The 27,778-nt window shown below is 47.7% G+C and overlaps 2 protein-coding genes and 1 long non-coding RNA gene across 4 annotated transcripts in view; 1 reads left to right on the plus strand and 2 right to left on the minus strand.

Moving 5' to 3' along the window:
* LOC310837499 (uncharacterized protein) overlaps positions 1–27,778 on the minus strand; it is a 152,836-nt gene that overhangs the window by 35,428 nt on the left and 89,630 nt on the right. The window lies entirely within an intron of this gene.
* Positions 12,884–27,771, minus strand: LOC310837904 (H-2 class II histocompatibility antigen, E-S beta chain-like). 2 transcript variants are annotated; one of them, XM_083725126.1, is made up of 7 exons: positions 27,516–27,771; positions 25,164–25,433; positions 23,473–23,754; positions 23,222–23,332; positions 22,147–22,170; positions 20,817–21,609; positions 12,884–13,976 (listed from the first exon to the last, which is right to left on the minus strand). In XM_083725126.1, the coding sequence occupies exons 1-6, from the start codon at positions 27,754–27,756 to the stop codon at positions 21,596–21,598; spliced, it is 942 nt and encodes a 313-aa protein (XP_083581252.1). In that variant the 5' UTR covers positions 27,757–27,771; the 3' UTR covers positions 12,884–13,976; positions 20,817–21,595. The 2 variants fall into 2 exon arrangements, with proteins under 2 accessions (XP_083581252.1, XP_083581253.1); XM_083725127.1 differs by lacking the exon at positions 22,147–22,170 and having other exon boundaries at positions 27,516–27,757.
* The window catches only part of LOC310838314, a 113,285-nt gene continuing 107,060 nt past the window's right edge, over positions 21,554–27,778 (plus strand). The window contains exon 1 of the long non-coding RNA XR_014560919.1: positions 21,554–21,649. This is a non-coding gene — a long non-coding RNA (uncharacterized lncRNA). The remainder of the gene's footprint in view (positions 21,650–27,778) is intronic.

Below are 27,778 nucleotides of genomic sequence, written 5' to 3' on the forward strand. Positions count from 1 at the left end.
ATGTAGTCTTAGGGGTGTAGTTTGGGGGATTAGTAACTAATAAAAGTTGGGGTCTTCTTTTGTTCTGGACTTCCATCTTGCTTCATCTTGTTGTGGGTGGGAGTCCTGTCGCAACAGTTTTCAATAAAGGCCAAGCCTACAGGCTGCTGTTTTGCTCCAAATTGTCCTGGTTGGTGTCTTTATTTTTTGCCCAAGGGAGCCCTCAGATTCCTCCGTTAACACCTGCAGTAAGGAAAGCTACAGGGAACCAGGCAGAGGGTCTTCTTGGTGGTGGCACCCGCCCTGTGGAACACCCTCCCATCAGATGTCAAACAGCTACCTGACATTTAGAAGACATCTGAAGGCAGCTCTGTTCAGGGAAGCTTTTAATGTGTGACATTTTAATGTATTTTTAATCTTTGTTGGAAGCCACCCAGAGTGGCTGGGGAAGCCCAGCCAGATGGGCGGGGTACAAGTAAATTATTATTATTAATATTAATATTGCAAGTTACACCCAAGGTCTCTGTCCTCAACCTCCCCTAAGTGGTGGATCTGTGGCAGGGCTGGATCTGTCCCGCCTCAGACTGCAGAGGAGGCAACTCAGAGGATGGACTGCTAATGACCCCAGGAGAGGAGGGTCTGGCTGGAAATTGTTGCTTTCCCATGTGGTGGAATCAATGTGTGTGTCCCAAAACAGGAGCCCTTCCTTGCAAGCTGAAGTGGTGCAGTCCAGATACAGGCTAAATCCCTGGGGGTGAGGAGGTGGCGGAGACGTTGGGACACTGCCCACCAAATCAGGCAGAAGCTTTCCTTTTGGGAATTATAGGTGTAGAACTACGTAAACTGTACAGAAAATCATTTATGTATGTGACTACAGTGGCATGAATGTCCCTTGCCCAAAAATGGAGAGAAGAAGAAGAAGTCCCAGCAAAGGAAGAATGAATACAAAAACTTATGGAATATTCAGAAATGGTGAAATGGCTTACCAGAAGAATCAAAAATCAAGATAAAAAACTTTTTTAAATAAAAGAATGGAAATGGTTTATTATTTACAAACAAATTGTAAACAGTTAAGAACATTGGCAGGATTTTATTGTAATAACCTGCAGTTTTATATTGAAAGAAGATGAAATAAATGACCAAATTAAGTTAATTTGGATATGCAGAAAATATAAAAAATACCATATTTTTCTATGTATAACACGCCCCCGTATATAAGGCGGCCCCTATTTTTAAACGTAATTTTAAAATAAAAATTCATTGTCTTATACATGGAAAAATATATATTTCTGCTGCGACTGGGGAAGGGGAGCTGAAGCAGCTTCTCTTTGAGTAGGCTTGGCTTTGCTGTCTGCTGACCTCAATCTCCTGGATCGTGGCCAGCTTCCCTCTTCCATTTCCCTGAATGCTGAGAGGTGCTCAGGCATGGGGAAGAGAAACTCGCCCCAGCGCCTCTCTACAGTGTCCCCCCCCCCCACTGCCAATGGGGCAGAGAGAAGCGGAGGTGGGGCACACAAGCTCTGGGCTCGGAGGGGCCAGAGGAGCGGAGTTTCTCCCCTTGACAGGATGGTAGTTGAAGATACAGAGTTTGAGCATATTGAATATACGAAACTAGAGAGTGAGTTGCTCTCTTCTGCTCAAGAGGAATCATCTCCCCTCTTCTGGCACCCTGATGGAAATGCTGCTGTGTTCTGAATCTGGCTTGGCATGACCAAGGTGGAATCAGAGCCAACAGCTGCATCAGCCCTGGATTTCAGCCTGGTGGCAGCAGAAACCTCCTTCTTCTTATTTTCCAGGCTCAACTTCTATGTTCTTGCTATTATCAGATGCCAGCTTTGGAGTCTGATTCGTGCTTCCAGCTGGATGGGAGAGAGTGCCTCTGGGCACATGCAGAGTATGCTCATGCCTTTGGGGTTAGGGGCAGAGACCAGCTCAGGCCTTGGGATTTCATCCGCCCCAATGCCTTCGCTTTTATGAATTACGAACAGCATTGCAGGGGATTGGACTAGATGGCCCTTGGGTCCCTTCTGTGATAAGAATTTTAAGGTCTTAGATATATATTAAATGTTCGTAAATGTACCAACCAAGCAGGTACATGGATCAGCACAGGAGGACCGACCTGAAACCATTTTTGATTCCCAAACTGACCAAATGTTTTCTCTGCAAGGTCAGAGGAAAATGGAAAAGCCTCCCCATTGTCTTTTCCTTCACAAATCCTGCCTTAAGGGCACATTTAAGATATGAATAGGGTGTGAGGCTGCGACCTGGCTCAGGAACTAAGTATTTATCATTACAAAAGACTAGCCAGGCTCCTCAAGGAATCCAACCAAGTGACCATTAAACAGGTAACCTGTCAGACGAGATAAACAACACACTCAGATTTCTGCTGTAGACCGCCTTTTCTGTGATGTAGGTATGATGTATCTGGGGTAGTGGTCTTGGGTTACACCCCTTCTGTGATGTATGTATGATGTTTCTGGAGGTGGTCTTGGACTCCAAGGCGGGCAATTTCAAAAGTCTTTATAAGGCCTTGCGTGCCATTGTTCGGGGTTCCTCCTCCCTCCTGCGTGTGGTGAGTAAGGACCCTGTTGCAATAAAGATCAAGCTGCTTTGCTTCTCAATATTCTCTGGCTGGTCTCTGTTATTCTCTCCTACCAATAGGGAACCCACGTAAGGACTCTATATGGGCTCTTGGATACCCCATAAGGGGAAAAGGGCACATTTTGTTTACAACACTTCCAACTCTATGATTCTGTTATTCCTGAGCCTGAGTCCTCCTGCCTTGCTGCGCTCAGGCAGAGTCTGCCAGCAACTGGTGATGCTGGCCTCGATCCATTAGCGGACTGGGCAGGAATTTATTTGAAGGTGGGGAAGGTTGCTGTTCTCAGAAAAGCAGTGCTGTTCCTGGAAATGGCTGGTGGCGGCTGGGAGGGAGCCCAGCGCTAATTCTGTGAAGAGGAAAAAGGAGCTTGTTTGTTTGCTCAGAGAACTTCCACTTTCAGCCAAAGGAGGTCTAGCTGACATCGATTAAAACACACACACAACTCTGCTGTTTCCTCGCCCCCCTGCTAGATTTGTGCATTATCTGTTGGTGAACAGCCGAACGATAGATATAGCACAAGAAAAACAACCCCTGAGCGGAATCCAATTTTTGTTGATTTGTTTTTAATTCCAGTACCTTAACCTGGTCTCCCTGTCCGCATTGCCTGCAACTGAGTAGTGTCCCTGAGCATGCACAAAGTGAATTTACTTCGCTGTAAATAGTCACACAAGGCTTTCAGGCTGCGGAGACTTTTCTTTCTTTCTTTCTTTCTTTCTTTCTTTCTTTCTTTCTTTCTTTCTTTCTTTCTTTCTTCCTTCCTTCCTTCCTTCCTTCCTTCCTTCCTTCCTTCCTTCCTTCCTCTCTCTCTCTCTCTCTCTCTCTCTCTTTCTTTCTTTCTTTGAAAGGTAGCAGGGGCAGGCTGATCATGCGTTCAGGATACGGCCTGGTATTGAACCCGATTCAGTTATAAAAATGTGACATAAGTTAATTTCTAAAACGTATAAACTTTCATTAGCTTGGCAAACGAAAGATGAACAGGTCAAATTGGTTATGGGTGAAGGATTTTGGTTATGATATTGAATTGGCAACATGGGAGAGACTACGGACAACAGGGTTAAAATGTACAGCTTGTTACATTTTAGTTCTCTTGAAGGAGAACTATATGAAAATGATGTATCATTGCTTTTCACTCCTAGTAAATTAGTTAAAATGTATAAATCAAAGTCTAAAACTGGGAATGTAAATAGAAGAGGGTACTTTTTATCACATGTGGTAGTCATGTAAGGTGATAAAAGACTTCTGAGAAATGATAGATAATAAATTGAAAAAATATTGAAAATAATTTTTCCTAAGAAACCAGAGGGATGCAAGTGGTGCTGTGGGTTAAACCACAGAGCCTAGGACTTGCTGATCAGAAGGTCAGCGGTTCGAATTCCCACGACGGGGTGAGCTCCCGTTGCTCAGTCCCTGCTCCTGCCAACCTAGCAGTTCGAAAGCACACCAGTGCAAGTAGATAAATAGGTACCGCTCCAGCGGGAAGGTAAACGGCATTTCCGTGTACTGCTCTGGTTCGCCAGAAGTGGCTTAGTCATGCTGGCCACATGTCCCGTAAGCTGTACGCCAGCTCCCTTGACCAATAAAGCGAGATGAGTGCCACAACCCCAGAGTCGGCCATGACTGGACCTAATGGTCAGGTTTCCCTTTACCTTTAAGAAACCAGAAGCATTTCTTTTAGGTATTATAGGCCCAGAGATCCCGAAGGACCAGAAGAAACTATTCATGTACGCGACCATGGCTGCGCAGATTCTGTTAGCCCAGAAATGAAAAGATGGTACAACTCCAGCCAACGAAGAGTGGCAGATAAAATTGATGGACTATGCCAAAATGGCAAAACTTACAGGAAGAATTAGAAACCAGGAAGAGGCGGTCTGTAATAAAGAATGGGGAAAGTTTATAAACTATTTGGGGGGAAAACTATTGCAAACTATTACACACATTGGTAGGATTGACAGAAAACTTGTAGCAAAAAATTGAACTATGAAATGAAAAAGGATTTATGTCAGGGTTTCAGGGACAGAGAGCGAGGGGGAGGGGTCCCAGGGCGACGAGGAAGAGGACGACGACGACCCGAGGTTGTCAGTGAGTCCGTCAAGTGAATCCGAGGATTCCCAAAAGGGAGCCCCCCTGGTCAGGCCAAGGGGCAGTAGAGAGGGAGGCAGTCAGAAGCAGGGGAACGAAGGGGGAATCCCCAGTGGGGGTTGGAGATCGGGACCGGCCTCTCCGTCGGAACGGAGTGAAGGGGGTGGAGTTGCCAGTGTGTCAGAAAGAGCAGAACAGGGAGCAGAGAGGGGAAGGAGTTCGGAGCAAGACGTCCTGCCGGAAGGGGAGGAGTGTAGTACCGAGAGTAGCGTAACGGTCGAAAGGAAGGTCAGAGGCAACGTACGCGCGCCAAGTTCAAATGTGGAGGCGCGCGGAAATGAGGAGAGCCCTGAGGAGGAGCCTGGTCCCAAAGCACGAAGGAGGGGGGAGCAGGCGGCAGAAGACTCAGCCTCGGGGGAGTCCCGGAGGGAGGGAGCACAGGGGGGCAGGAAGACCCTGCGGAAAAGGAAAGAGAGGAAAAGGTGGAGCAGTACAAGCCTCTTAAGCTGGTGCAGGGGCGGGACTGACTCAGAGGGGACTTCTAACATCTAAGGGTAACAGATGCTGAGCCACGGAGCTTGGATGTAACGACAACAATGTTCTTCAATAAAACCTTTTGTATATAACTTGGACTGGATTTTGGTCTCTTGTGAGCTGGGACCTCGGGTGGCTCTGACAATTTATAAGAACAGAAGAAGAGGAAGAAAAAGAGTTTGGATTTGATATCCCGGTTTATCACTACCCAAAGGAGTCTTAAAGCGGCTAACAATCTCCTTTCCCTTCCTCCCCCACAACAAACACTGTGTGAGGTGAGTGAGGCTGAGAGACTTCAGAGAAGTGTGACTGGCCCAAGGTCACCCAGCAGCTGCATGTGGAGGAGCGGAGACGCGAACCCGGTTCCCCAGATTACGAGACTACTGCTCTTAACCACTACACCACACTGGCTCTCAGAGCTATGAAAGAGCTGCAAAGGGGGGTGGGAATCATTATATTAAGATCCACAATGGCGGGGGGGGGGGAATCAAAGGGGATTGTATGTTTATGCTTTTATTTTGCTTGTATATGCAAAACAGAAAACGCAAAGAATAAGAATAAGGAAAATGGCATCATGGCAAATTAATCTGCTCTTTTTATGATGATCAGTAAATGTGCAGAGGAATGGTGGTTCTTGGGCTGGTGGCAAAGCAGGTCTGTTGCTGGTGGCCTAGCCTTTCTGTCCTCCCCCTTTCCCCCTCCCCTCCCTTCTCCCAGCCCTGCCCCCCCCCCCCCCCGCTGTGTCCTCCTCTGAATTGGGTAGCAGCAGGGCTCGGGACTTTCCTGGAGCTGAGCTTTGATCCGAGCCAATGACAGGCTCCGAAGTTGGCTGGTCATCAGTTGCTAGGCAGGGGAGGTTTAGCATTTGCAAAAACCAACACTCTGTTTTCCTCTCTGACTGTATCCCAGGCAGCTGGAGGGTAGAAAGAGCCTTTCTCTGGGCAACGGGTGGGGTGGGGCAGCAGGAGTGGGGCAAGAAAAGGCTTCAAGACAGCCTTAATAGGGCAACCAGGCTAGATGGGCATCATGTGAATAATAAAATTATTGGTTCAATTATTATTGCATAGATTAGGCCAACCAGCCCACCGCCCCACTCTTTCTGCTGTGTTGGGACCCTGGCCTTCTGCCCCAAATTATTGCTCTGGTGCCCCCCCCCGCCCTGCCCCCATTAACAGGTTCTCCATTGTCTCTCTGCATTCGTTAACTCTCACCAGTTTGGTTCCCGTCCATTTGAGATCTAGAAGAATGTTTGTTCTTTTGGTGAAAGGTAACCTGCAATAAGATGACAATTCCCCTGCACTCTGCTTACTTTGCAACTTTGCTGCTTGAATGTTTGTGCTCAAGCCTTGGCTCCAGAAAGGACGCCTCTCGCAAACGCCGCTGGGAGCTCTTAACCAAAACCCAAATAATTGACCTTAGGCGAAAGGCCAATATTTGGCAGGGGGAAGAGGGGTTCTGAATCTTGAAGGAGGACAGACAACTCTTTCAACTTGCAGTATATTTTTTGAAAATGAAGCATTTCCCATATTTCACGCCCCACCCCTCAGTCTCTGAGTGATGCAAGATTCCCGGGGTTCCATGCACTTACCCAGAGTTTGTGATTCCTTTTGGGAATAATGCACAGTGGAGACTGTAGCGTCTTTATGATATATGGTTTATTTACACACACACACACACACACACATATACAACCTGAGCCTGCGATGGAGGAGTTAATAACATTAACAAAAAAGGGCTTTGTTTCTTCTGTAGCTGGAGCTCTGGGTTCAAACAGAAATCAAACCTTGATCTTTCTCTCAAGCTGGCTGCTTTCCCCTCTGGCTCACATCACTGCAACTCAACTCTAAACTCTGGCTTTTGTCCTTCTCACTATCTGCAAGTTGAGGGAGCGGGGAGGGTACCATCCACTTGCCATCTCACAGAGAGCCCCTTTCCTTTGTTCCCTCAATGGCCCATCACCCAGGTGATCGTCTCATTCAGAAGCTAGCCTGGCTTACAGTTTAACACTTGCTGGATCCAGCTATTGGAAGGGTCTAACATGCCCAACACATAAAAAAATAGTGGCAGAATAGGGAGAGGATGCAGTGCTGGTCAAATCTCGGCAGCTGGAAAGTATAAGATTGCACAGCAGGCTGGGCCTTGTCTGTTGGCCACCGTAATGTCCCTGAACAAGCCTTGGCACCAGAAAGGACGCTTCTCAAAAACTCCACTCTCAGGTATCATTTAACATCTGGAGACTTACAGGTCGGGAGGAAGAGCATGATCCTCCTGGATCGTGGCCAGCTTCCCTTTTTCATTTCCCTGAATGCTGAGCTGTGCTTGACGCATGGGGAAGCGTCCCCTCGGCTGCCAGCGGGGCCTGAAGGAGGGAGGGGGTGGGGGACACACAAACTCTGCGCCTAGAGGTCCTGCTTCTGTTGTCAGGGACTGTGACCAGTGGAGGGGACGGGGGGGGAGGGGAAGGACGAGAAGTTTCCCCCCTTGCCAAGATAGTAGCTGAAGAGAGTCTCCTGGCCAGAGCCCCCCCTTGCACCCACACACCCCTCCGTCTGTTTACCCAATAAGAGTCCTGCTTCCCAGCCTCAGGCAGGGTCTGCACGTAGACCAAAATTACATTGGCCCTCCCTGCAGTGAGAAATCTTGCACTTCAGGGAGAAATGCATGCCAATCTGTTGCCAGGACACATTTTTCTTCTCCTTCACATGGGGGGGGCATTAAAAATGTGACGCAGGAGCTGCACTCAAGGGGACTCAGTGGGAAACTGGGGTATGTGAGGGAGTTGATCTCTCCTGCTAAAGAGGAACCGTCGCCTCCCTCCCAGTCTCTTCTGGCACCTCAACGAAAACATTGTCCTGCTTTTTATTCTGGCTTGGCATGGCCGAAAAACAAAACTGCCACCTGTCCTGGTTTTCAGCCCAGGCTGGGGGGGACCCCATCGCTCTGAAGTGCAGGAATGTTAATTCAAAAGGACCCCTTTTAAAAAATTTCCCAGACCTGATTTCCAGTTTCTTGTTATTATCAAAACCTTGTGGTTGGTGTCTGTCTTGGGAGACAACGGAGGAGGGCACCTTCGCAGGTGAAGTCAAACCCTTGGGGAGTTAATACTACTACTACTACTACTAATAATAATAATAATAAAAATTTTTATTTATACCTCGCCCTCCCCAGCCAGAGCCGGGCTCCGGGCGGCTAACACCAATAAAATTTCAGTAAAAACATAATAAGAAAAAAAGAAAAAGAAAAATTTAAAATACAGGTTAAAATGCAATTTAAAATGCAGCCTCATTTTAAAAGTCAAAACCATAAGAGGAGGGAAACGTAAGGGTCAGACTGAGTCCAAACCAAAGGCCAGGTGGAACAGCTCTGTCTTGCAGGCCCTGCGGAAATATGTCAAGTTCCACCAAGTCAGGGCCAGTACTGAAAAGGCCCTGGCCCTAGTTGAGACCAACCTAACCACCTTGTGACTTGGGACCTCCAAAACATTGTCATTTGTGGACCTTAAAGTCCTCTGTGGGGCATACCAGGAGAGGCGGTCCCGTAGGTACAGCACCTGCTTTCCCACCTTTGGGTTGGCTGGACAGGACAGTGCCTCTGAGTACATGCAGAGTATGCTTACGCCTTTCGGCTTAAGGACAGAAACCAATATGCAGCCCAGACATCAGGCTTTCCTTCCCCTTCAGAAACGATGAGCAGCCAGCCTTCGCCTGAGTCCTCAGATCTTGCCGTGCTCAGGCAGAGCCCTCTGGTCACCCTGAGAGTGGATTTGGCAATAATGCTTCAGGGGAGTCAAGAGGGGGAGCATTACTGACTATGAGCCCCAAAATGTGGGTTCCCCTCCAAACCTGTGCCAAAGTTTTGCCGTTGTTTTGCAGAGAGAGAGAAAAAGGAGGGCTCTTCCTGGAACAGGGTGGTAGGTGGCTGAGAGGGGAAGCAAAAGTAATTCTGCGAAGAGTTAAAATGGAGGTTGTTTGTTTAGGGAACTTTCACTTCCACCCGAAGGTTCAGAGGAAGTCTGGCCACGGGGATTAAAAAAACAAAAAAAAACTCCCCCGCATTCCCCTCCCCACACCCTCGCTGTGCATTGCCCGCTGTATAAGGATAGCTATAGCACAGGCTTCCTCCACCTCGGCCCTCCAGATGTTTTGAGACTACAATTCCCATCATCCCTGACCACTGGTCCTGCTAGCTAGGGATCATGGGAGTTGTAGTCCCAAAACATCTGGAGGGCCAAGGCTGAGGAAGCCTGCTATAGCACGATCCACATGATCAAAGGCTGAGCAAGATATTGCCATTCTGTGTTTAAGAGATAAACAACTGGCATTTAGAAGACATCTGAAGGCAGCCCTGTTCAGGGAAGTTTTTAATGTGTGACATTTTAAATGTATTTTTAATCTTTGTTGGAAGCTGCCCAACCACCCAGATGGGCGGACAGGGTACAAATAATAATTGATGATGATGATGATGATGATTCCAGTGCCATAATCTGGCGTTCCCACCGCATCCTGATGCCCCAGTTGCTAACAAACACACTCAGAATCCCCATTTCCCTCTGAGGTCCTGGATGTGGTCCGAAGGAGGCACATAAGCACGTATACGGAGAGCCGTAAAGTTGGATCAGGCCAAAGGGGGACTCCCCACCCCCCTCAAGTCCAGCATAGTCTATTTTCACAATGGCTGTTCAGGTACCCCAATTTGGAAGACACCCGTTAGCAGGAGCAGCTGAGCGGAACGGGAGCATCAACTCTCCCCACTTGAAACTCCCAGGAAGTGGTATTCTTCAGAGGCATTTATTGTCTCAGACAGCCATGGGGTAAGGAAGGGTAGAAATATAATATAAATGTGAAAAAGAATAGAAATTTTATTCATTCATTCATTCCATTTATACGTCACCCTTTAAAGACCCCGGGGTGGGAAAACGAGTCATGACACACACTGTGGAATAGGAATGTATGTGGAAAGGAGCAAATACACAAAAATATGTGTCAATAAAGGCTGATCACCGAAGAATTGATGCTTTTCAATTCTGGTGCTGGAGGAGACTCTTGAGAGTCCCATGGACTGCAAGAAGATCCAACCACTCCATTCTGAAGGAAATCAGCCCTGAGTGCTCACTGGAAGGACAGATCCTGAAGCTGAGGCTCCAATACTTTGGTCACCTCATGAGAAGAGCAGACTCCCTGGAAAAGACCCTGATGTTGGGAAAGATGGAGGGCACAAGGAGAAGGGCACGACAGAGGACGAGATGGTGGGACAGTGTTCTCGAAGCTACCAGCATGAGTTTGACCAAACTGCGGGAGGCAGTGGAAGACAGGAGTGCCTGGCGTGCTCTGGTCCAGGGGGTCACGAAGAGTCAGACACGACTGAACAACAGCACTTAGTTGAGACAGGCACCCCGAGGCACTGGGCACCACAATTAGTTGTTTGTTCTTTTCACCTATGTGGTTGGACCGACCAGCCTAGGATTCAGGAAGCTAAACTGCAGATTTTTTTTCTTTTTTATGTACCACATAAATAAATAAGGCAGCTGACCCAACTGCAAAACTGTGTGAAACTATAATTAATTATATGAAAGCAATAGAAGGCCTAATTTAATTTACACAGTTGCTGTGGTCTGCTCTGGTTGTTAGAGATCTCTGCCAGCTGCCGCGAGTGTGTGGGCAGCAGCAGAGGGGGGTGGAGTTGGGCACCCACAGCAAGAATTTTGTGGGACCCCAGGACCCCCTGGAAATGACGCCAATGCTTGCAGGTGGACCTGATTCAATTACTGAAAAAAGAAGGGAGAATAAGGATAATGGCGTCCTGGTAAATTAATCCGCTCTGGTTATACAGCTCAGCACATTCCAAAATGCGTGTGTGCATGCGAAGTTTGTTTTTTCCTACTGAAGCCAAAACTCTCGGTTGGGCAAGTGGCAAAGGGAGTCTATTGATGCTGCTGTTGTTGCTGTTGCTGCTCGCTACGCTTTGCTTGCTTTCTGCCTCCCCCCTCTCCCCCCCCCCCCTCATGCTGAAGCCCGTGCTGGGGATTTCCAGACCTGCCCTGGGTGAGCTTTGAGTTGTCTGGCTGGGGACTTTCCCTGCAGCTGAGCTTTGATCCCTGCCAATCACAGGCTCCGAGGCTGCCTGGTCATCAGTTGCTAGGTAGGGAAGGTGTCACTGTTGCAAAAACCCAACACTTGCCACTATCCTCGCTGAACAGCCCAGACTGCTGTGAGAGAGGAGAATAAGCCTTTCTCTCGGCAAATGACGGCAGCGGGTGCAAAGCAGGCTGGGAAGATTAGGTCACACACACACACACACAGAGAGAGAGAGAGAGAGAGAGAGAGAGAGAGAGAGAGAGAGAGAGAGAGAGCTTTCCCTCAATTCTGCTTCTCTGGTTCTGCTTCTCAACTTGTCAAACTTCTGACTTTGGGGGATTAACCTTTCTGCTGCTGTGCACCTTCTGTCGAATCTCAGGTGTTCTCCAGCCCTTCCACAGATGGGAACAGGGAGATTTTGCCATGCTGTTCCCAAGGATCAGGGCGCAAGGATTCCTTCTTGCTCACTGACAATGCTAGACCAGTGCGACCAAACCAGTTGTGGTCCCCTAATTCTGCCTCTGGTGAAGACAGTTTTCACCGGGGAGCTTTGGCCACCCACATCAGCCATGGGGCCCTGTGCAGCCCCTATGCAGCTGAGCAGATAGACTCTCATGCAACTCAGGAGAGAGAGAAAACTAACCCTTCCTGGGCCAGAGTCATCATAAGGGTCTGTATTCTGCACCTGATATTGCCTACACAATTTATCATCCTAAATCATTTATAGATATAGATAGATGATAGATATAGATAGATAGATAGATAGATAGATAGATAGATAGATAGATGATAGATAGATGATAGATAGATAGATAGATAGATAGATAGATAGATAGATAGATGATATAGATAGATAGATATAGGTAATTTATTACGGTTGGAGACCAGCTCATAAAGCACACTTGGGGGTACAGTCACAGAAGGAAAACAAACAATGTACAACAATAATTTTAAAATTTATAAATGTGATAATCGTATAGGCACTTGAAACTTTAAGATAAACTACGGCAGGGAGCTGACCCAGATTCACCCATGGAACCGAGTTTGGGGATTTTCTTAACTAGTTTGAGTCGGGAGATGGTCTGGGCCTACAGAAGGGTTTAAATAAGTGAATAACCAAAGGTGTAAAAACGATCAGAACCTGCGTTCGACCGAGCTCCTCTGGAATCACCTCCAACATGATTAACGACCTGAGCCTCTGATAAGGCTCCAGGCACATTCCCATTACGCAGTTTCAAAGCAGCAGAAGTGATGAGAAGTTTGAGCTACATTGCTAGGTTTTATTTTCTAGGGTACGCAGACAGAAAATAAATACATCCTCTCTCTGTGAGAGACAGAGAGCAACTGAAAAACAAAGGAACAGGAAACCAGTAACATCACATCCGTCTCCTGTCTTCCGTGAGACTTCCAACAGCCTGGAATCTCTGGAATGTAAACAGAGTCCTGTGACTCCAAGAGCACAGCACAGTGGCAACACACAGAAACCAACAAAAACCACCTTTTCCCAGGTGAAGTTGTGTGGAAATGGGCAGATTTGCCCCCTCCAGGATGGACAAGTGACCCACTCTGTGAATATTGACCTTTAATTGAAGGAAACAGTTCAAAGACAACAGAGGGAGGTTGAGGACAATCTTTATTGGTGCAGCTCAGAGCAAATCATCCCAAGGCTTGACATCGTTATTACCAGAAAATAGCTAACTCTTTACAGAGCAATTAAGAAATCACCAGCTCAGCGGAGACAAAAGCATCAGGGCAAAAGGAGGAGATGGGCTGTCCCTGGAAATGGACTCATGTTGCGAGGGAGGGGGGAAAGAGAGATTGACTAGGAATAATAGGGGTGTGCACATTTAATTTATTGTTATATTCCTGGACCCAGTAATGGGTTGAATCAAGGTCTCTGGATCTCCAGATCTAGCAGGGATTCAAAAGCTGGAATACTGATAATGGCTGCTAAGAATGAGCCATGAAGAAAGTGGGAGGAGCCCCACCCTGAGGTCCAAATTAGCGAGCAGGGACAAGAGTTTTGGGGATTTCAGTTGCTGTGGCCTGATTTGGGGGGGGAGGGTTCAGTCTGTCAGCAGCCAGCTGGAAGGAGTGTTTCGGAACATGGCTGGTGTCTGTCTGAATCCAAAGCTGCTTTGGCCAGGAACCTCTTGGGATTTTGATGCTGTGAGCCCATCATAGGCTCAGGAAGTATATATATGTGTCAATAAACCATATAACCTAAAGACACCAGAGTTTTCGCTGCACCTCATTTCCTGGACCCCTGGAACCTCACACCACTCAAAGATTGGGGTGGGGTGTATCAATAGTTGGGAATGCCCGCTTGGATCACGAAGAAGTTGTTGGGACTAATTTGCAACAAGGGGAAACAGGTCTTTGACTCCTATTTTCTCCAGAAGGCAGGTCCTTCCGAGAAGGGGCTTGCTGAAAGTGAGTCAAAGTTTACAAGAAGGAAAACTTACAGGGAAATTCTGTGAGCTCCAGATCCTATCACGTGCCTTTCCAGGAAAGCATGCATTGCTGGTCTGACTGCACTTTAAGTATCGTACATGGAAGAGCAGCTGCTTGGAGTGCAGAAGGTTCAGTCCCCGGCACGTTCAAGAAGGGCTGGAAAGACTCACCCTCTGAAACATCAATTGAGCCACTGCCAGTCAGTGTGGGCATATGGGACCAGCCCTAGTGGAAATGCTGTTGAGCCAGATGGACTTGAAGGAATGGGTTTCCAAAACCCAAAAACTGACTGTGCAGGCAGTTTTTAAACTGCACCAAAATCCCCATTTCTCCTTAGCTAAAATGCATAAACTTCAGCCGTTGAGCAAATGCAAAACAAGAACACAGCTATCTCCCTTATCAGTTTGACGGCAAGACTGGCCTTGACTCTACCAGTAGAACAGACACAGACATATCTTATGTTCTGAACACAAATGATGCAGAGACCCAAGTCTGGGACTAACGCCAGAGCATGTTCTCGGACGTAGTGACCTCTTGCTCCAAGATAGGAGTAGGAACAGGAATATCCTTTTATGGTCAGGAGTGCAGGAAGGAAGATCCCTTTATGGTTAAGAGTACCAGAGCAGGAACATATGTGATGTCAACCTGTGTACGTACGCCGACGTGGTTGGGCTCCTAGGGGAGGAGTGAGAGGGTGCCTGGAGGATATATAAACTGCATGAAACCTGTCATTTCTTTGTACTTGCTGTGGACTCACCACGCAAGTGCCTTCTGCTATCCGAAGAGCAGAATAAACTCTTTCTTTGAACCAACCTCGGTGTCGTTTTGACTTCCTTCCTCCTGTCCCGGAGCAACGCAGACCCAATCAGTGAACTCCAATAAGGCTACATTTCTTGGTGCATTGGCCGGGAATCCGCGTTCTCTGAGGACAAGGACGAAGGACCGGGGCGTCACTGCTCAGCGAACAGCTCGGTCGGCGTTGGTGGCTCCAAGCGCGCACCCTACATTTTCTAGGGGGAGCCCCCCACACCGTACCTGAGTGGAGACGCAGCAGAGACGGAAGAAAGACAGCAGCTGCACGGGGAAAAGGGTGCCCAAGGGAAGGGAAAGGTAGGCTCCACAGCTTGTTTTGTGGGAGTCAGGGGTTTGATCAGCCCCGCCCAGTAGGAGCAGTAAAGTGCCGCTGGGTTTAGCCAGTAGAGAGCAGTAGTGTGCCGCTGGTTTGCCGGTAGGAGAGCAGTAAAGTGCCACCGGTCTTGGGAAGTTTGTGGGTAAAGGGGATTGGGGAGGTGCATGGGGTTTGTATGTGTATGGGGGTTTGTATGTATGTGTATTTATTTTTGTATGGGGACACTCCAGTGAATGTTTTGAGTGGATGAGACGTCGAGGCTCAGAGCCGCTAGCGAAGTGTGGTCCTCGTAAGATGCGGTTCCTAGCAATGCGAGTCCGTCTAGGCCACTAACAGGACGCGGAGAAAGGTGACTGAGTGAGAAACAACGTTAGGTGGTGAAGTGTCCCAGGGTTTAAGGAAGAAAAAAAAAAGGAAACCAACCCACACAGTGTTTTATTTTGGGGACAATTGAAAATGTCAAGCTACTGTTGAAAACCCTTTAAGCTCCTTTCTGTATTCTGGCAGTGACCAGCATAGGTGCGTCCAGTTGGCTTGTATTGTATTGCCAACACGTGGAGTCAAGGGGGAAAAAAAGGGGGGCTCTGCCGATGCGCAGAGGCACCAGGAATAGAACCCTGCATGAAGGGGTTCCCGATTCTGCCACATCCACTGTGCTGCGTCTTAGGAGGTTGGGAAACAGACCTTAAAACACCTAGATTCTTGCAAAGTACAAGTATTTTTTAAAAAGGGGGGATTATTTGGTCTTTAATATTAAAAGTGACATGAGTTGCTCATGAGGTCAAATTTTATATTTTCATGTTAAAGTTGGGAAGGTTTCAATTACTAATACAATAATGTAATCATGTACTGGTTTCAGAATTTGAATGTCATCAATTCACTGTGCTTTGAGCTACCTGGTATCTTAATGTTTTTGTTAATAAGTTTGTTTCTTATTGACTCTGTTGCATAAGGTACCCTGGGTGATTTAGAAACCACTTGTTAAATATTGATCAAAAGTAAAAGTGTACAAATGTATGGAAAAGGGTAGTGTTGGCAAAAGGGATGGGGTTTTAACCCCCCCCCATCCCATGTTCAGACAGATGAGAAGAGAAGTAAGAGGGTTACGGGGACAAAGCAGTAAATCATCCCCCTTGCAGTGTCTGTGTTTAACACAGAAACAAAGACGCTATGCAGCCCTTGGTGGAGTCTGGAAACCAGGTTAAAATGGGGCCAGAGAACACTAAGGAAAATTACAAATTACCAAATATTGCATAGCAATATTTAAAATCAACCAAAATTGATTTTTGCACTACCTTTCTTCTGATATATTTTTGAAATGCGTATAATATTTTTATTTGTAAAAGGGATGAACAATTGTATGCAGAAGGTGAAGTAGTGGTCTGTCGGACAAGGCTCTTCTTTTGAAAAGAGGTGTATGCAGAAGGTGAAGTAGTGGTCTGGGCTGGAGAAGGTAGAGGGAAGTAGAAAAGAAGGTGAGAGGTAGAGGGTAGAGAAGTGAGAATGTTGGAACAGGAGGAAAGTTGGGTAATAGACTGTAAAGACGGTTGAGTGTTTATGCTGATGAGTATTAATGAAAGTAATATATTAAGATGCTATTATTGAGAGTTTACTAAATATAGTAAAAGCTGAATTGCATAAAGGTGGTGTGTGACCAGCGACACACTTAGTCAAAGTCTTGCATGTGCTGTTAAAATGCACTCAGATTATTGGTTGAGGTTTTCATGAGTAAAAACCAACTTTTAAGAATCCTGAATTAAGAACTAAGAATATAATATATTATGGAACAGCCCTCTTTCTGGCTGGCTGGACAGCTAACCATCCATAAATTAACAGCAAGAGTAGGGACCTGGAATATTGTTTGTGCTCTTTTTAGTATGTCCCTCCCATGAAAGATACCCCTTGGATATCTATTAATTGAAAATTGAGATGGGCCTTTTTGATTTCTAAGTGTACATGCCAGAAGAGGTCTTAGGCTAAATAACTTTTATTTCCCTGTTCACATTTGACTGTGGAAAGTGTTCCAAAACAAACATCTTATATGAGAAAAGGAGATACTGAAGCTCTTCGTGTTGATTGAACCTCCAAAGTTTTCAAATGCATTAGTGACAGCAGAATTAAGATGTTGATAGACAAATACCTCAATGCTTATTGATACAGTTACCCAGTAGGTGATTCCTCCTAGGTTTCCCTTGGGTGAAAGGCAATATTGAACAAAGTTACCTTATGTATGGTTCCTTTGAAGGAAAAGTGATTTTTAATGTTTGCATGCAAATTGATGTATTAAAGTAAATGGAGAAAGTATGTACAATGAACTAATCACTGGTATGCTACTGAACCATGGTGAATAATTGGATGGAGGAAGAATTTTGTGTTCTGATTGTAACTGCACTTTTCCAGAACCATTTCTATCTGAAGTATGTAAGGTGTAAATGAACTTTTATATGAATGTATCAAAAGACTTTCAAGTTTATATTTGCGACCACCCAGAGGAAAAAGATATGAATTATCTGGGCATTAATTTTGAAATTTCCGAGTAATATCTGCCAGTTTCTGACGCCTGGTGGGGATTATATGCAACTCCAAGACATATTTTCTCTTGGAAAAATTGTGCCTTTTATTGTTTAATAATATACAATCTTGCAGCAAGTGCAGAGAAGGTGGAACTTGGGTTTTCAAACCAAAATGCTAAGTAAAACAGAATGATGTGAACACTGGCTCAATTGAATGCAAAAGTGCATTATAATTTGTATGTCTGAATTACATAAATGTGCAGAATTTTATTATTACCAAACATGGTTACACTGACGCAAATTCAGGCACACTCCAGTTTAATATTCTTGTAACTACTTGATAAGAATTCTGTGTGTGTGAATCCATGTAGGAAGAGTGTTGGGGTGAATAGCAAGTGTGTGTATTGAGAAACTGGGACCTTAATTCATAAAGCAAATAACACCAAGCAAGAGGCCCCACTGCCTGTATTCGTTCATTTGTGGTTTGTGCCTTTCTTTGTGGTTTCAAATATGGAAGTTATCAGGCACTTCTTATCAGGGCTGCTTGTATGCTGTCATAGCCTTCTACGTGGTGTTCTCTAAAATGTTCCTAGTGCTCTAGGTCAGATATTTAGTTTCACATTATGAAAAGGAACAAGCAGGAACCTTTCCCCTAAACAGTGTCTTGGTACCTGCTCTCTCACCTCCCCCGACCCTCCCATCTGATATATATATAGGATTGAATTGAATAGAAATGAAGGGGGGGGGGGGGAATGGTGTTAAAAGTTGAGTTGCACCCTGTCAAACTGTTATCAAATGTTTTTTATAAGAAAATTGAGCCATGCAGCAGGCAGAACTTAACCTATTGCTGTACCCTAATTTAACTGAACCACTGTCCCAAGTCAATTAAGTACATGAATATGGATATCAAGGATTAAATTATTTGCAGATAAATAATAGATAATAATAGGGAAAACTGGGAAGGACTGTCCCACAGTTTATTCAAAAGTTCAATCAACTTTCAAATGCAGCCCAACAGAACACCCATTCGCAGTGAATATTCTGCAGAAATGAATTTAAAACAGAAGCATATCTTAAAAGGCAAAGGAAGGGTAATCACGGTAATATGCTACCTTCCAAGAGGATCTCATTCTTTTGTGATTTAATTTCTGCTTGCCATTTGTGTGTATATGCTACAATCACATTTAACCCTGGAGAAGAGAGCCAGCATCTGGTATGCTTTTTTTGTGTTTTTAAGCTTTCTGTTTGTGTGAATGATTTCAGATGCCAGATCATCACCTGTGTTACCTTGTTAATGTACTTCATCTTTGTGTCAGTGTCACACACACAAACAAGAGAGAGAGGATGAGAAGGGAAAATAATAATGATGATGATGATGGGATTGAATAATTTAGAAAGGACTTAAGAAAAGGAGGTGAAGTGGACAAAAGGACAGTACAAAAGGGAGCTTCAGGATATAAGATCATATAGCGATAAAGTGGGTGTAGCGCTTTTGGTCCTGAGGGCAGCAGAGTACAGGGATGGGAATTGGCTGAAGAAACAGAAGGCATTAATGGGGTAATGTGGCCCTTTGGAGGTCCAGCAGTCCGTTGTTGGGTTTAAATTGTCGTTTTGTGTGTGTGTTGAATATATGATATATGGTGATTTGTGGACCTAGTAGGTATCTAAAGCCATTTGCACATGGCAAAATATGTTTTTATCAAGGTAATTTTATCAAGGTAATTGTTAGACCCTGTTGATGACCAACCTATAGCCTATTTGTCTGAAAAATTAACCACTACGGAACAAGGTTTGCCTCCCTGCATGTGAGCAGTAGTGGCGGCTGCCACTGACTAAAAGAGAACTGACAGGTTCACCTTTGGACAAGAAACTACGTGCGTCACTCCTCATGCTGTGCCAGCATTGGTGGACATGAAAGGAACTTATTTTTCTATCCCAAGCAGAGATGATGAAGCGCCTAGCAGCTGACTTATATTGCCCATGCACTCACGGTTGCAGCTGCAAATTACTGAGACTCTTAACCTGGTTACCTATGGGAGAGGATGGGCCTCCAACACCTGATATTACAGCAGGCCTGATTTGAAGGATGAAGCAAACCCCAGGCAGTATGAGATTGGACATCTACGATTGATCTACACCAACCCCTTCGACTCACCATCTCTCGGTGCCCTACAGACATCGCCTCATGCTTCTCCTCACCGCATCGGCTCAGCGCCCACCAAACGACCACCCTGCTGGTGCCACCCCGGGAAACTGGCATCTCTACGCACAGCAAGAGAAAATTCCAGTGTGGACTAAAAGAGGACATTTTCTTTTCTTTCCCCTTGAATGAATATGTAGCTTTGTATATTGCTTTGTGGGAGGTACCCCAGGTATTAGAAGAAGGAAGGTATTAGGAAATAGATATATATCCCTGTGCCCAAATGATGCAGGTAGGGCTGAGGGGGGACATGGTTTTGGCCGGGATGGTGATCTTCTTATTTCTAGCCATCACCGCGCCCACACCACTTAAGGTAACCCAGCGGCTAATGAGAGAATGGGGTGCCCGCAACACGCAGAAATGGAAGCCTATTCTGCAAAACCGAACCAATTGAACGGTCTGCACCTGGAACCTCTCGCAATCTGTGACCTACAGATGCTTTGGGAGGAGTACCCCTCCTCCCTGTGCCTTGGAATGAGTCCTCAGTTACGAGTTACGGCCCCGATTTTGGGTTCCGCCGGATTTTGGGCTGCATTAAAAATTTGACAGGAGGAGCCTGTTGCTTTAACATCTCTGACCATGGTGTAGCTATTCGACACCTGGCAACAGAAAGAGAGAAAGTAGCCCATGTTCCTGTCCCAACCAGGAAGGGATGGGACATGTCTTCTTTGACTGAGTGGCTTCCAAACCTTGGGTGGCTTAGAGGACTTGTAATGATGTTAATAGACTAATCTTGCTTCTACACAGCTATCTCCCTTATCAGTTTGACGGCAAGACTGGCCTTGACTCTACCAGTAGAACAGACACAGACATATCTTATGTTCTGAACACAAATGATGCAGAGACCCAAGTCTGGGACTAACGCCAGAGCATGTTCTCGGACGTAGTGACCTCTTGCTCCAAGATAGGAGTAGGAACAGGAATATCCTTTTATGGTCAGGAGTGCAGGAAGGAAGATCCCTTTATGGTTAAGAGTACCAGAGCAGGAACATATGTGATGTCAACCTGTGTACGTACGCCGACGTGGTTGGGCTCCTAGGGGAGGAGTGAGAGGGTGCCTGGAGGATATATAAACTGCATGAAACCTGTCATTTCTTTGTACTTGCTGTGGACTCACCACGCAAGTGCCTTCTGCTATCCGGAGAGCAGAATAAACTCTTTCTTTGAACCAACCTCGGTGTCGTTTTGACTTCCTTCCTCCTGTCCCGGAGCAACGCAGACCCAATCGGTGAACTCCAATAAGGCTACAGACTTGGCCTAAGGCAGTTTCCAGTGACCCTGTGTTCCCAGGTCACCCGAGGGGCAGCTGGGAGGAGGAGCCATCTTAGTCCACAGCAAGAAGAGCAACAAAGGAATTGGGTGTGGGGAACCTTCTCCAGCCCAAGGGCCACACCATTGGTGGGCAGGAGCAGAGCGTCAAAGGCCAGTGTGAAGTTTTCACAGGAGACCAATCTCTGCACAAGCTCACCCTATCCTCTCCATCCTCCATCAAGGCAAGCAAGAAACATGATTGGAGTAGAAGGACAAATCCCAGCCAGGCAAAGACTCTGAAGGAAGGGGCAACATAAGGCTGGGGAGAGTCCCAGGGGCCACATGGAGAGGTTTGGGAGGCCACATGGGAAACCTCCCCAATTCAGTTGTGAGGCTCCCCATCAGGGCTTGAAGGACCAGTCCTTGAGTCTGACAAGATTCATGGTTGTTTTCAGGGACAGCCCAGGCTCCTCCAGGGAGATTCAAGGCACAGATTCTCTAGCAGAGAGGTGCAAAGAAGGAATCAGGTTGCCATAACTTGCAATCAACAAGCAGAAAGGGAAACACAAGAAGAAACTTTCCCCAAATGACAAGCAAGCAACAGAGGTGGGGGAGGGGTGGACACAGAGGTGGAGGAGGGGTGGACACTGTCGTTCTTGATCCGTGACTCCTTCCATCCACCTTCCAAGGAGGTTTCCACCCTCTGAGCAAGGACAGAGGGCAACAGGCAGGAAGAACAGAGCTTCTCCACATCCCAGGATCCTGATGGAGCAGCGAAGTCTAACTGATGAGTCCTGCAGGCAGAGAAGAGAGAGACAAGCCCATCACTGTGGGGTGAGGAACGGGGAAAAAGGGGTCGAAGAATGCCTGGCAAGATTTGGGGGACACTCCATAGGGCGGCCATCAGAGATTGTGAACTATGATTCCCATCGCCACCAGTTATGGGCCTGGCAGGGGGGGCTCTGAGGAGGGGAGGCAGAGGGAGGGAGATTTGGCTGGCTTTGGCAGTGGAGAAGAGGAGCTTCAGAAGAGATCAAGGAGATCTCTCTAGATCAGAAATGGGGAACCACGGACCCTGGACTAAATGTGGCCAAATGCCAGCCCTGCTCTCTTCGTGGTCTCTGCTTGACAGTCTCCCAGGTGGGACATTCCCCTGGAGACCCCCTTCCAGGACATGATATTGGAGTGTGTGCATCAGGGGATGGATTTGTCCATAGGAAGCCCCTCCCCTCTGTTCTAAAAGGAAGCCATGGCGGGGGCACAGCAAGCAGCCAGGAGGAGGGGGTTGGGGGGGAGGAGGAGGCAGATGGAAGAGCAGAGAGGAAAGTTACCTGGAGGCTGAGGAACAGCTTGCCCTGGGAGAGAAAAAAAGAATAGAAAGATTCAGTCAGCACCAGATGTCCCGCTTTGCTGCCATGGCTCTCCTTCCCTCCCTCCTCCCCGGCTCCAGGTCGCTTTAAAGCAAGCAAAGCGACACAGCCTCGTAGAGTGTGTAAGCGGCTCCCGCTTTGCTTGACTGACGGCAGCCATGGCTCCGATCCGTGCATTCGCTCCTTAACACGCACAGGCATTTTCCCTTACTTTCTAGGAGCAAAAAAGTGCATGTTTTGGAGCGAAAACTACGGTACTGCTGGGACCAGGAAGTCGGACTCTTAAGAGATCCTGCAGGTAATTCTAGCCCTGGAGCCGTTTATGTGATAAAATGATACTCTATTCATAAAATAAAATTTCCTATTTGCTAGATAAGCAAGGGTTAAGGCACACAGAATCTCCTGTAAAAATCCTAGACCGCATTCTGTCAGGTCATATCCTCTTGTTTCCACAGGGCAGGAAGAGAGCAAGAGGAACATACTCTTTAATACTTCCTTCCTCTCCAAAGCTCAACTCTCTTTCTACCATCTTAGCTAAGACTAGCAATTTTTATTTTAATGCAACTTAGCAGTATTAGTTGGCATACTATTTTATGCTGTGTATGCTGCCTGCAATAAAATGTAAGTAAACATTTCTTTCCATTTATCTGTAGATGTATGGTTTATTCTCTGCAATGTAGGATGAAGAGGGGGAGGTCATCCAATCCCAAATTTAATTCCTAATTACTAGTGCTGGGACCAGGAAGCTGCAAAACATCTGTGTCCTTACTCTGCTAAAAGGCTTCAGAGCCAGAGATGCTTTTGAATTTCTCCCTCATATGTTGAACAGGAAGTTTAGGTCTTAATCTACGGATTAAAACCCCAGACCATCTCCATAATAGCTGAGGCTCCATTTGAGACACCAAGAGGGACCTCCTAGGAGGGGAGAAGGAACAGAACCCTCTCCAGAACCTCTGCCTAAGAACAGGAGGGGAGCCTGGAGCCCAGTCCAGCCCCACACCCAACCCTCCCTCTCCCCCTGGCACCCCACCCTCACCTTTCTTGTTCTTCAGGTAAAGGGCGAGTCCAGTGGCCCCAAAGACCAGCCCCAGCACAATCCCCACAATCCCCGTCCACATCTTGCTCCTGGCAGAGTCCGACTGTGGCTCTGAAGGAAGAAAAAGCCGTGAGTGAGGAAAGGCAGGCCTGGGATCAGCCCCCTGAGGGGGGAGCAGCCCATCAAGCCCCCCAGGAACGCCCCCCACTCCCTTGGGCAGAAGATGGGTCAGGGGTGGGAAGGCGTCCTACCCCATTTCACCGTGACAGGGCCTTCGAAGCTGGCGTGCTCCACCTGGCAGGTGTAGACGTCTCCACGTTCTGGCCTTGTCTCCAGCATCACCTCAGTATGGAAGGTCCAGTCCCCATTCCGGATGAGGTCCGTGGTCCACACTTTGGGCTCCTCCTTCCCGTTCCTGAACCACTTGATCTGGATCCCCGCAGGGAAGAAGCGATTGACGGTGCAAATCAGCAGAGTGTTGTGGGGTGAAGATTCAACGTTGTCTGTGGGGGTGATCTTCACCTGGGGCTGGACTGTGGGGGGGGGGGAGGCAAGGGAGACGTGGGAGGAAGGTCAGAGATTTAGGCAGGGAGGGACCTAGAGCAGGAACGTCCAACTTCCTAGAGACTCCGATCTACTCCCACTATAAATAAACTGGCAGTGATCTACCCATTGGATTGGCGAAAGTTGTTGCGCTTTTTTGGGAAAAGTTCACCAAAGCTTTTGAGGATCCCAGCTTGCGGGGGGGGGGGGGCTTCCTTTACTCTACTTAAGGGTGAATGAAAGCCAGATACACACAGAGACAATTTTACTATTTGGAGAGACTCTCTCTTCTCCAGCCCTTTTTATGTCCTTTATGAACAAATGTGTCAAGTTTTGTGCATGTATGCAAATACACATGGTGTCTGTGTGACAAAACTGGGTCTTTGCCCGGGTGACAGAAAGCCTAGTTTGAGCCCCCCCTGGGACAGTCAGTCGGTCCTACGCTCTCAGCCCCCAACTTCCCACTCCCACCAGTGAGATCTCTGACGCCCCCAATCTACCCAAAGCCAGCCTAGTTTCCCCAGGTGTCAGGCTGGGAATTCCACAAACAGGGAACTGCTCCTCCCTGTGGATCCTTGGGATGCCCCTCCCCTTCGTAGGACACTTTCCTGGGAATCTCAGGAGTTTGTCCTTCTTTTTTTCCTAGCAAACAGGATGATCTTCAGAATTCACTGCACAGAATCCTTTTGATTTAGGGATGATCCCTGGAGAAGGGGGGGGCGGGAGCTGGAGGGGAGCCTGTTAGCTGAAAATAGTAATGAGTGGGTGGGAGGGAAATGGACCATGTTTATAATAATTATTATTTAATCCTGAATGTATGTAGTTTTGAGATTGTGGGGTCAATTTCTAACCCCCCCCCCCAATTTAAACACCCGAATTGTGCTTTTAATTCTGTTGGGAGCCGTCCAGAGTTCCTGGGGAAACCCAGCCAGATGGATGGGGTATTAATAATAATAATAATAATAATAATAATAATAATAATAAACCATTACTTCTACTATTGTTGTTGTTATTGTTGTTTGTTGTTGTTATTTTTATTTTTATTATTATTGTTAGTATTAGTATTATTGTAAATACTGCAATTTTGTATTGCAATACCTACAGGTATAGGGCGGGATGCAAATTTAATTAATAATAAATAACTAAAGTAAGAAAGATACCCTCCACGTTGCAATACACGAAATGGGTTATGATGCTTCCAGGGATACACAGAAACTCTGCCTCTGGACTGGGGCGTCAGGAAAGGCCCCTTTATCTCTCTGAAAAGCGGGAGGGGAGGGGAGGGGGCCCGGGGAGGGGGGCAGCAGCGACAGGGGCGTCGAGGGGGGAAAGTCCCGGGTCCACCCCACCCCCACCCCCCGTTTCCCATGACGCCCCCGTTTCCCGATTCTGGACTCACCGCGCCGGGACTGGGCGAAGGGCGCGTCGATCTCGTAGTTGTGCCGGCAGAAGCGATCCACGGCGGCCTTCTTGCGCCGCAGGAAGTCCTTGTCCTGGTTCCATCTCTCGACGTCGGGCTCCCCCAGTTCAGCCACCGCCACGAACTTCCCTCGGTCGCTGTCGAAGTAGAAGAGCTCCTGCCGGCCGAAGAAGTACCTTTGTAGGAAGCGGACACGCTGCGTCCCGTTGGAGAAGTGGCACTCGTTCTTCCCCTGGTACAGGAAATGCTCTGGGGGGGGGGAGAAAGAAAATTGGGGGGGCTGGAGACTTCCGGTTCCCGGTTGCCTTAAGGGCGCAGCTCCCACCATAGCCGATAGTTGCACCTGCCGGGCAGGAGAGAGATGGTCTGTCTCTCTCCCTCTCCCTCTCCCTCTCCCTCGTCACGTGATCCCATGGCGGGGAGACCCCGCCCCCTTTCACCCCCTCCCAAAGGAAAGGGAGAGAGCGGCAGGCAGCGAAAGGCCGTTTTGTGGAGGGGGAGCCACAACCTACCAGAGGAAATGTTGGGAGTGGGGGAGAAACCAGGAAAAGGGGGAGACACTGAGCAGGGTGGGAGACGCTTCTCTGCTCTGAATGGGACTTCACTACAATCCCCCCCAGACCGCCCTCCCGCTGCCGGAGACCCGGTTTCACTTTCGCTTTCCCTGCCAGAGCGCAGGAAGCGACGCCTCTCTACGCAGGAGCACCCAGAGGACCCCAAGGCAGGGGGGCGGGAGACTGGGAGAGGGGACCTTCCGCGAGGGGGGGAGCTCAGGGTCCCCTTTGCCCCAGTTTTGCTGCCGGTGTGACGGGCGTAGGCAGGGAGGAGCCAGTCCCCCCACCCCACGAAATCAATAAACATCAATAAAAATACATAGCAAACTGAGGTTCCCCCCTCCTAACAAAAGTCCTGGCTACGCCCATGCCTGTGTTAGAAGCAGAAGAAAGGGATATTTATGCATTATGTGGAGTCCTTTATAGAGTTAACACAGTGGTACCTCAGCTTAAGTACTTAATTCCTTCTGGAGGTCCGTACTTAACCTGAAACTCTTCTTAACCTGAAGCACCACTTTAGCTAATGCGGCCTCCTGCTGCCACTACGCCACCAGAGCACGATTTCTGTTCTCATCCTGAAGCAAAGTTCTTAACCCGAGGTACTAGGAAATGATGGGAGATAAGTGCACTAAGAATGATGAGGATGATTTTGAGAGACAGGTGAAGAAGCGCTCAGGGCCAGATTGAGCTGCGCTCCCTGCCCCACCCTGTAAAAAACGTCCCCTAGGGCTGCCTGCCACCAGCTGTCCTGCAGGAAGACTATTTAATATGTTAATATTGTGGTTTTATTAAAATTCAGTTGAATGTTACTTGTAAGCTGCTGGGGTGGGATTTTAATCCTGAAAGGTGGGATATAATTAATAGCAATAAATAAATGCTCTCTCCTTCCCAGTTCAAGAAGCCTGAGCTGCTCTTTTTCAGTGGGGGGAGTGTTTCCCCTTCCTTCCTGCCCCTTTGCCCCCCCCCCCAGTGTCCTGGAAGAAACAAAGATCCCCCATGGGGAAGCAAGGATTCTTCAACATCAACTTTGCTGTTGTTCGGATGCCTGATTAACTACTCTAGTTCTAACTTAAAAGCGGAAAGCTTAATGCTGGTGGTCAACAAAAGAGGTTTAAAGACTCTCAAGGCAAATCTAACAAAATGTAGTATAAACACTGACAACTGCGAAAAACTGGCCTGCGAGCGCTCCAATTGGAGAACAGCCTTTGAAGACACTCGAACTCAGGACTCAAGGGATCAACTCCCACCAGGAAACCAATGTCCCCACCGAGGAAGGACATGGGGATCCAGAATTGGCCTCCACAGTCACTTACGGACTCCCTGCTAAGATCATAGAATCATAGAGTTGGAAGAGACCACAAGGGCCATCGAGTCCAACCCCCTGCCAAGCAGGAAACACCATCAGAGCACTCCTGACATATGGTTGTCAAGCCTCTGCTTAAAGACCTCCAAAGAAGGAGACTCCACCACACTCCTTGGCAGCAAATTCCACTATCAAACAGCTCTTACTGTCAGGAAGTTCTTCCTAATGTTTAGGTGGAATCTTCTTTCTTGTAGTTTGGATCCATTGCTCCGTGTCCGCTTCTCTGGAGCAGCAGAAAACAACCTTTCTCCCTCCTCTATGTGACATCCTTTTATATATTTGAACATGGCTATCATATCACCCCTTAACGTGGAAGACCATCCAGGAGTGATGTTCAAAGGAGCCCCACCGATGGGGGTCCCGCTAAGCGGAGTTTCCCCTTCCTTCTCCCCCCATTGCAGACTCTTTGCTCACCTGGAGGCGCCTCCACGCCCAGCCCCTCCGAAGCGGAGACCACCAGCATCCCCAGCAGGAGCCCCCCCAAGGTCAAAGGCGCAGCGCCGGAGCCCCCCATCCTTCTCTCTTCTTCGCCCCCCGAAGACTCCCAAATGGGACTTTCTCCGCTCAGCTCCGGGGGAAACTCCTGCAGGCCCCGCCCACTCCACCGCCCCGCCCCGCGAGCGTCCAATCCGCCTCCGAGCCCAGGCATCGTCATCGGTCGCCAGGCAGGGAACTCC

This window comes from Podarcis gaigeae (assembly GCF_964106915.1).
Source record: "Podarcis gaigeae genome assembly, chromosome: 2".
NCBI classification, from domain to species: Eukaryota; Metazoa; Chordata; class Lepidosauria; order Squamata; family Lacertidae; genus Podarcis; species Podarcis gaigeae.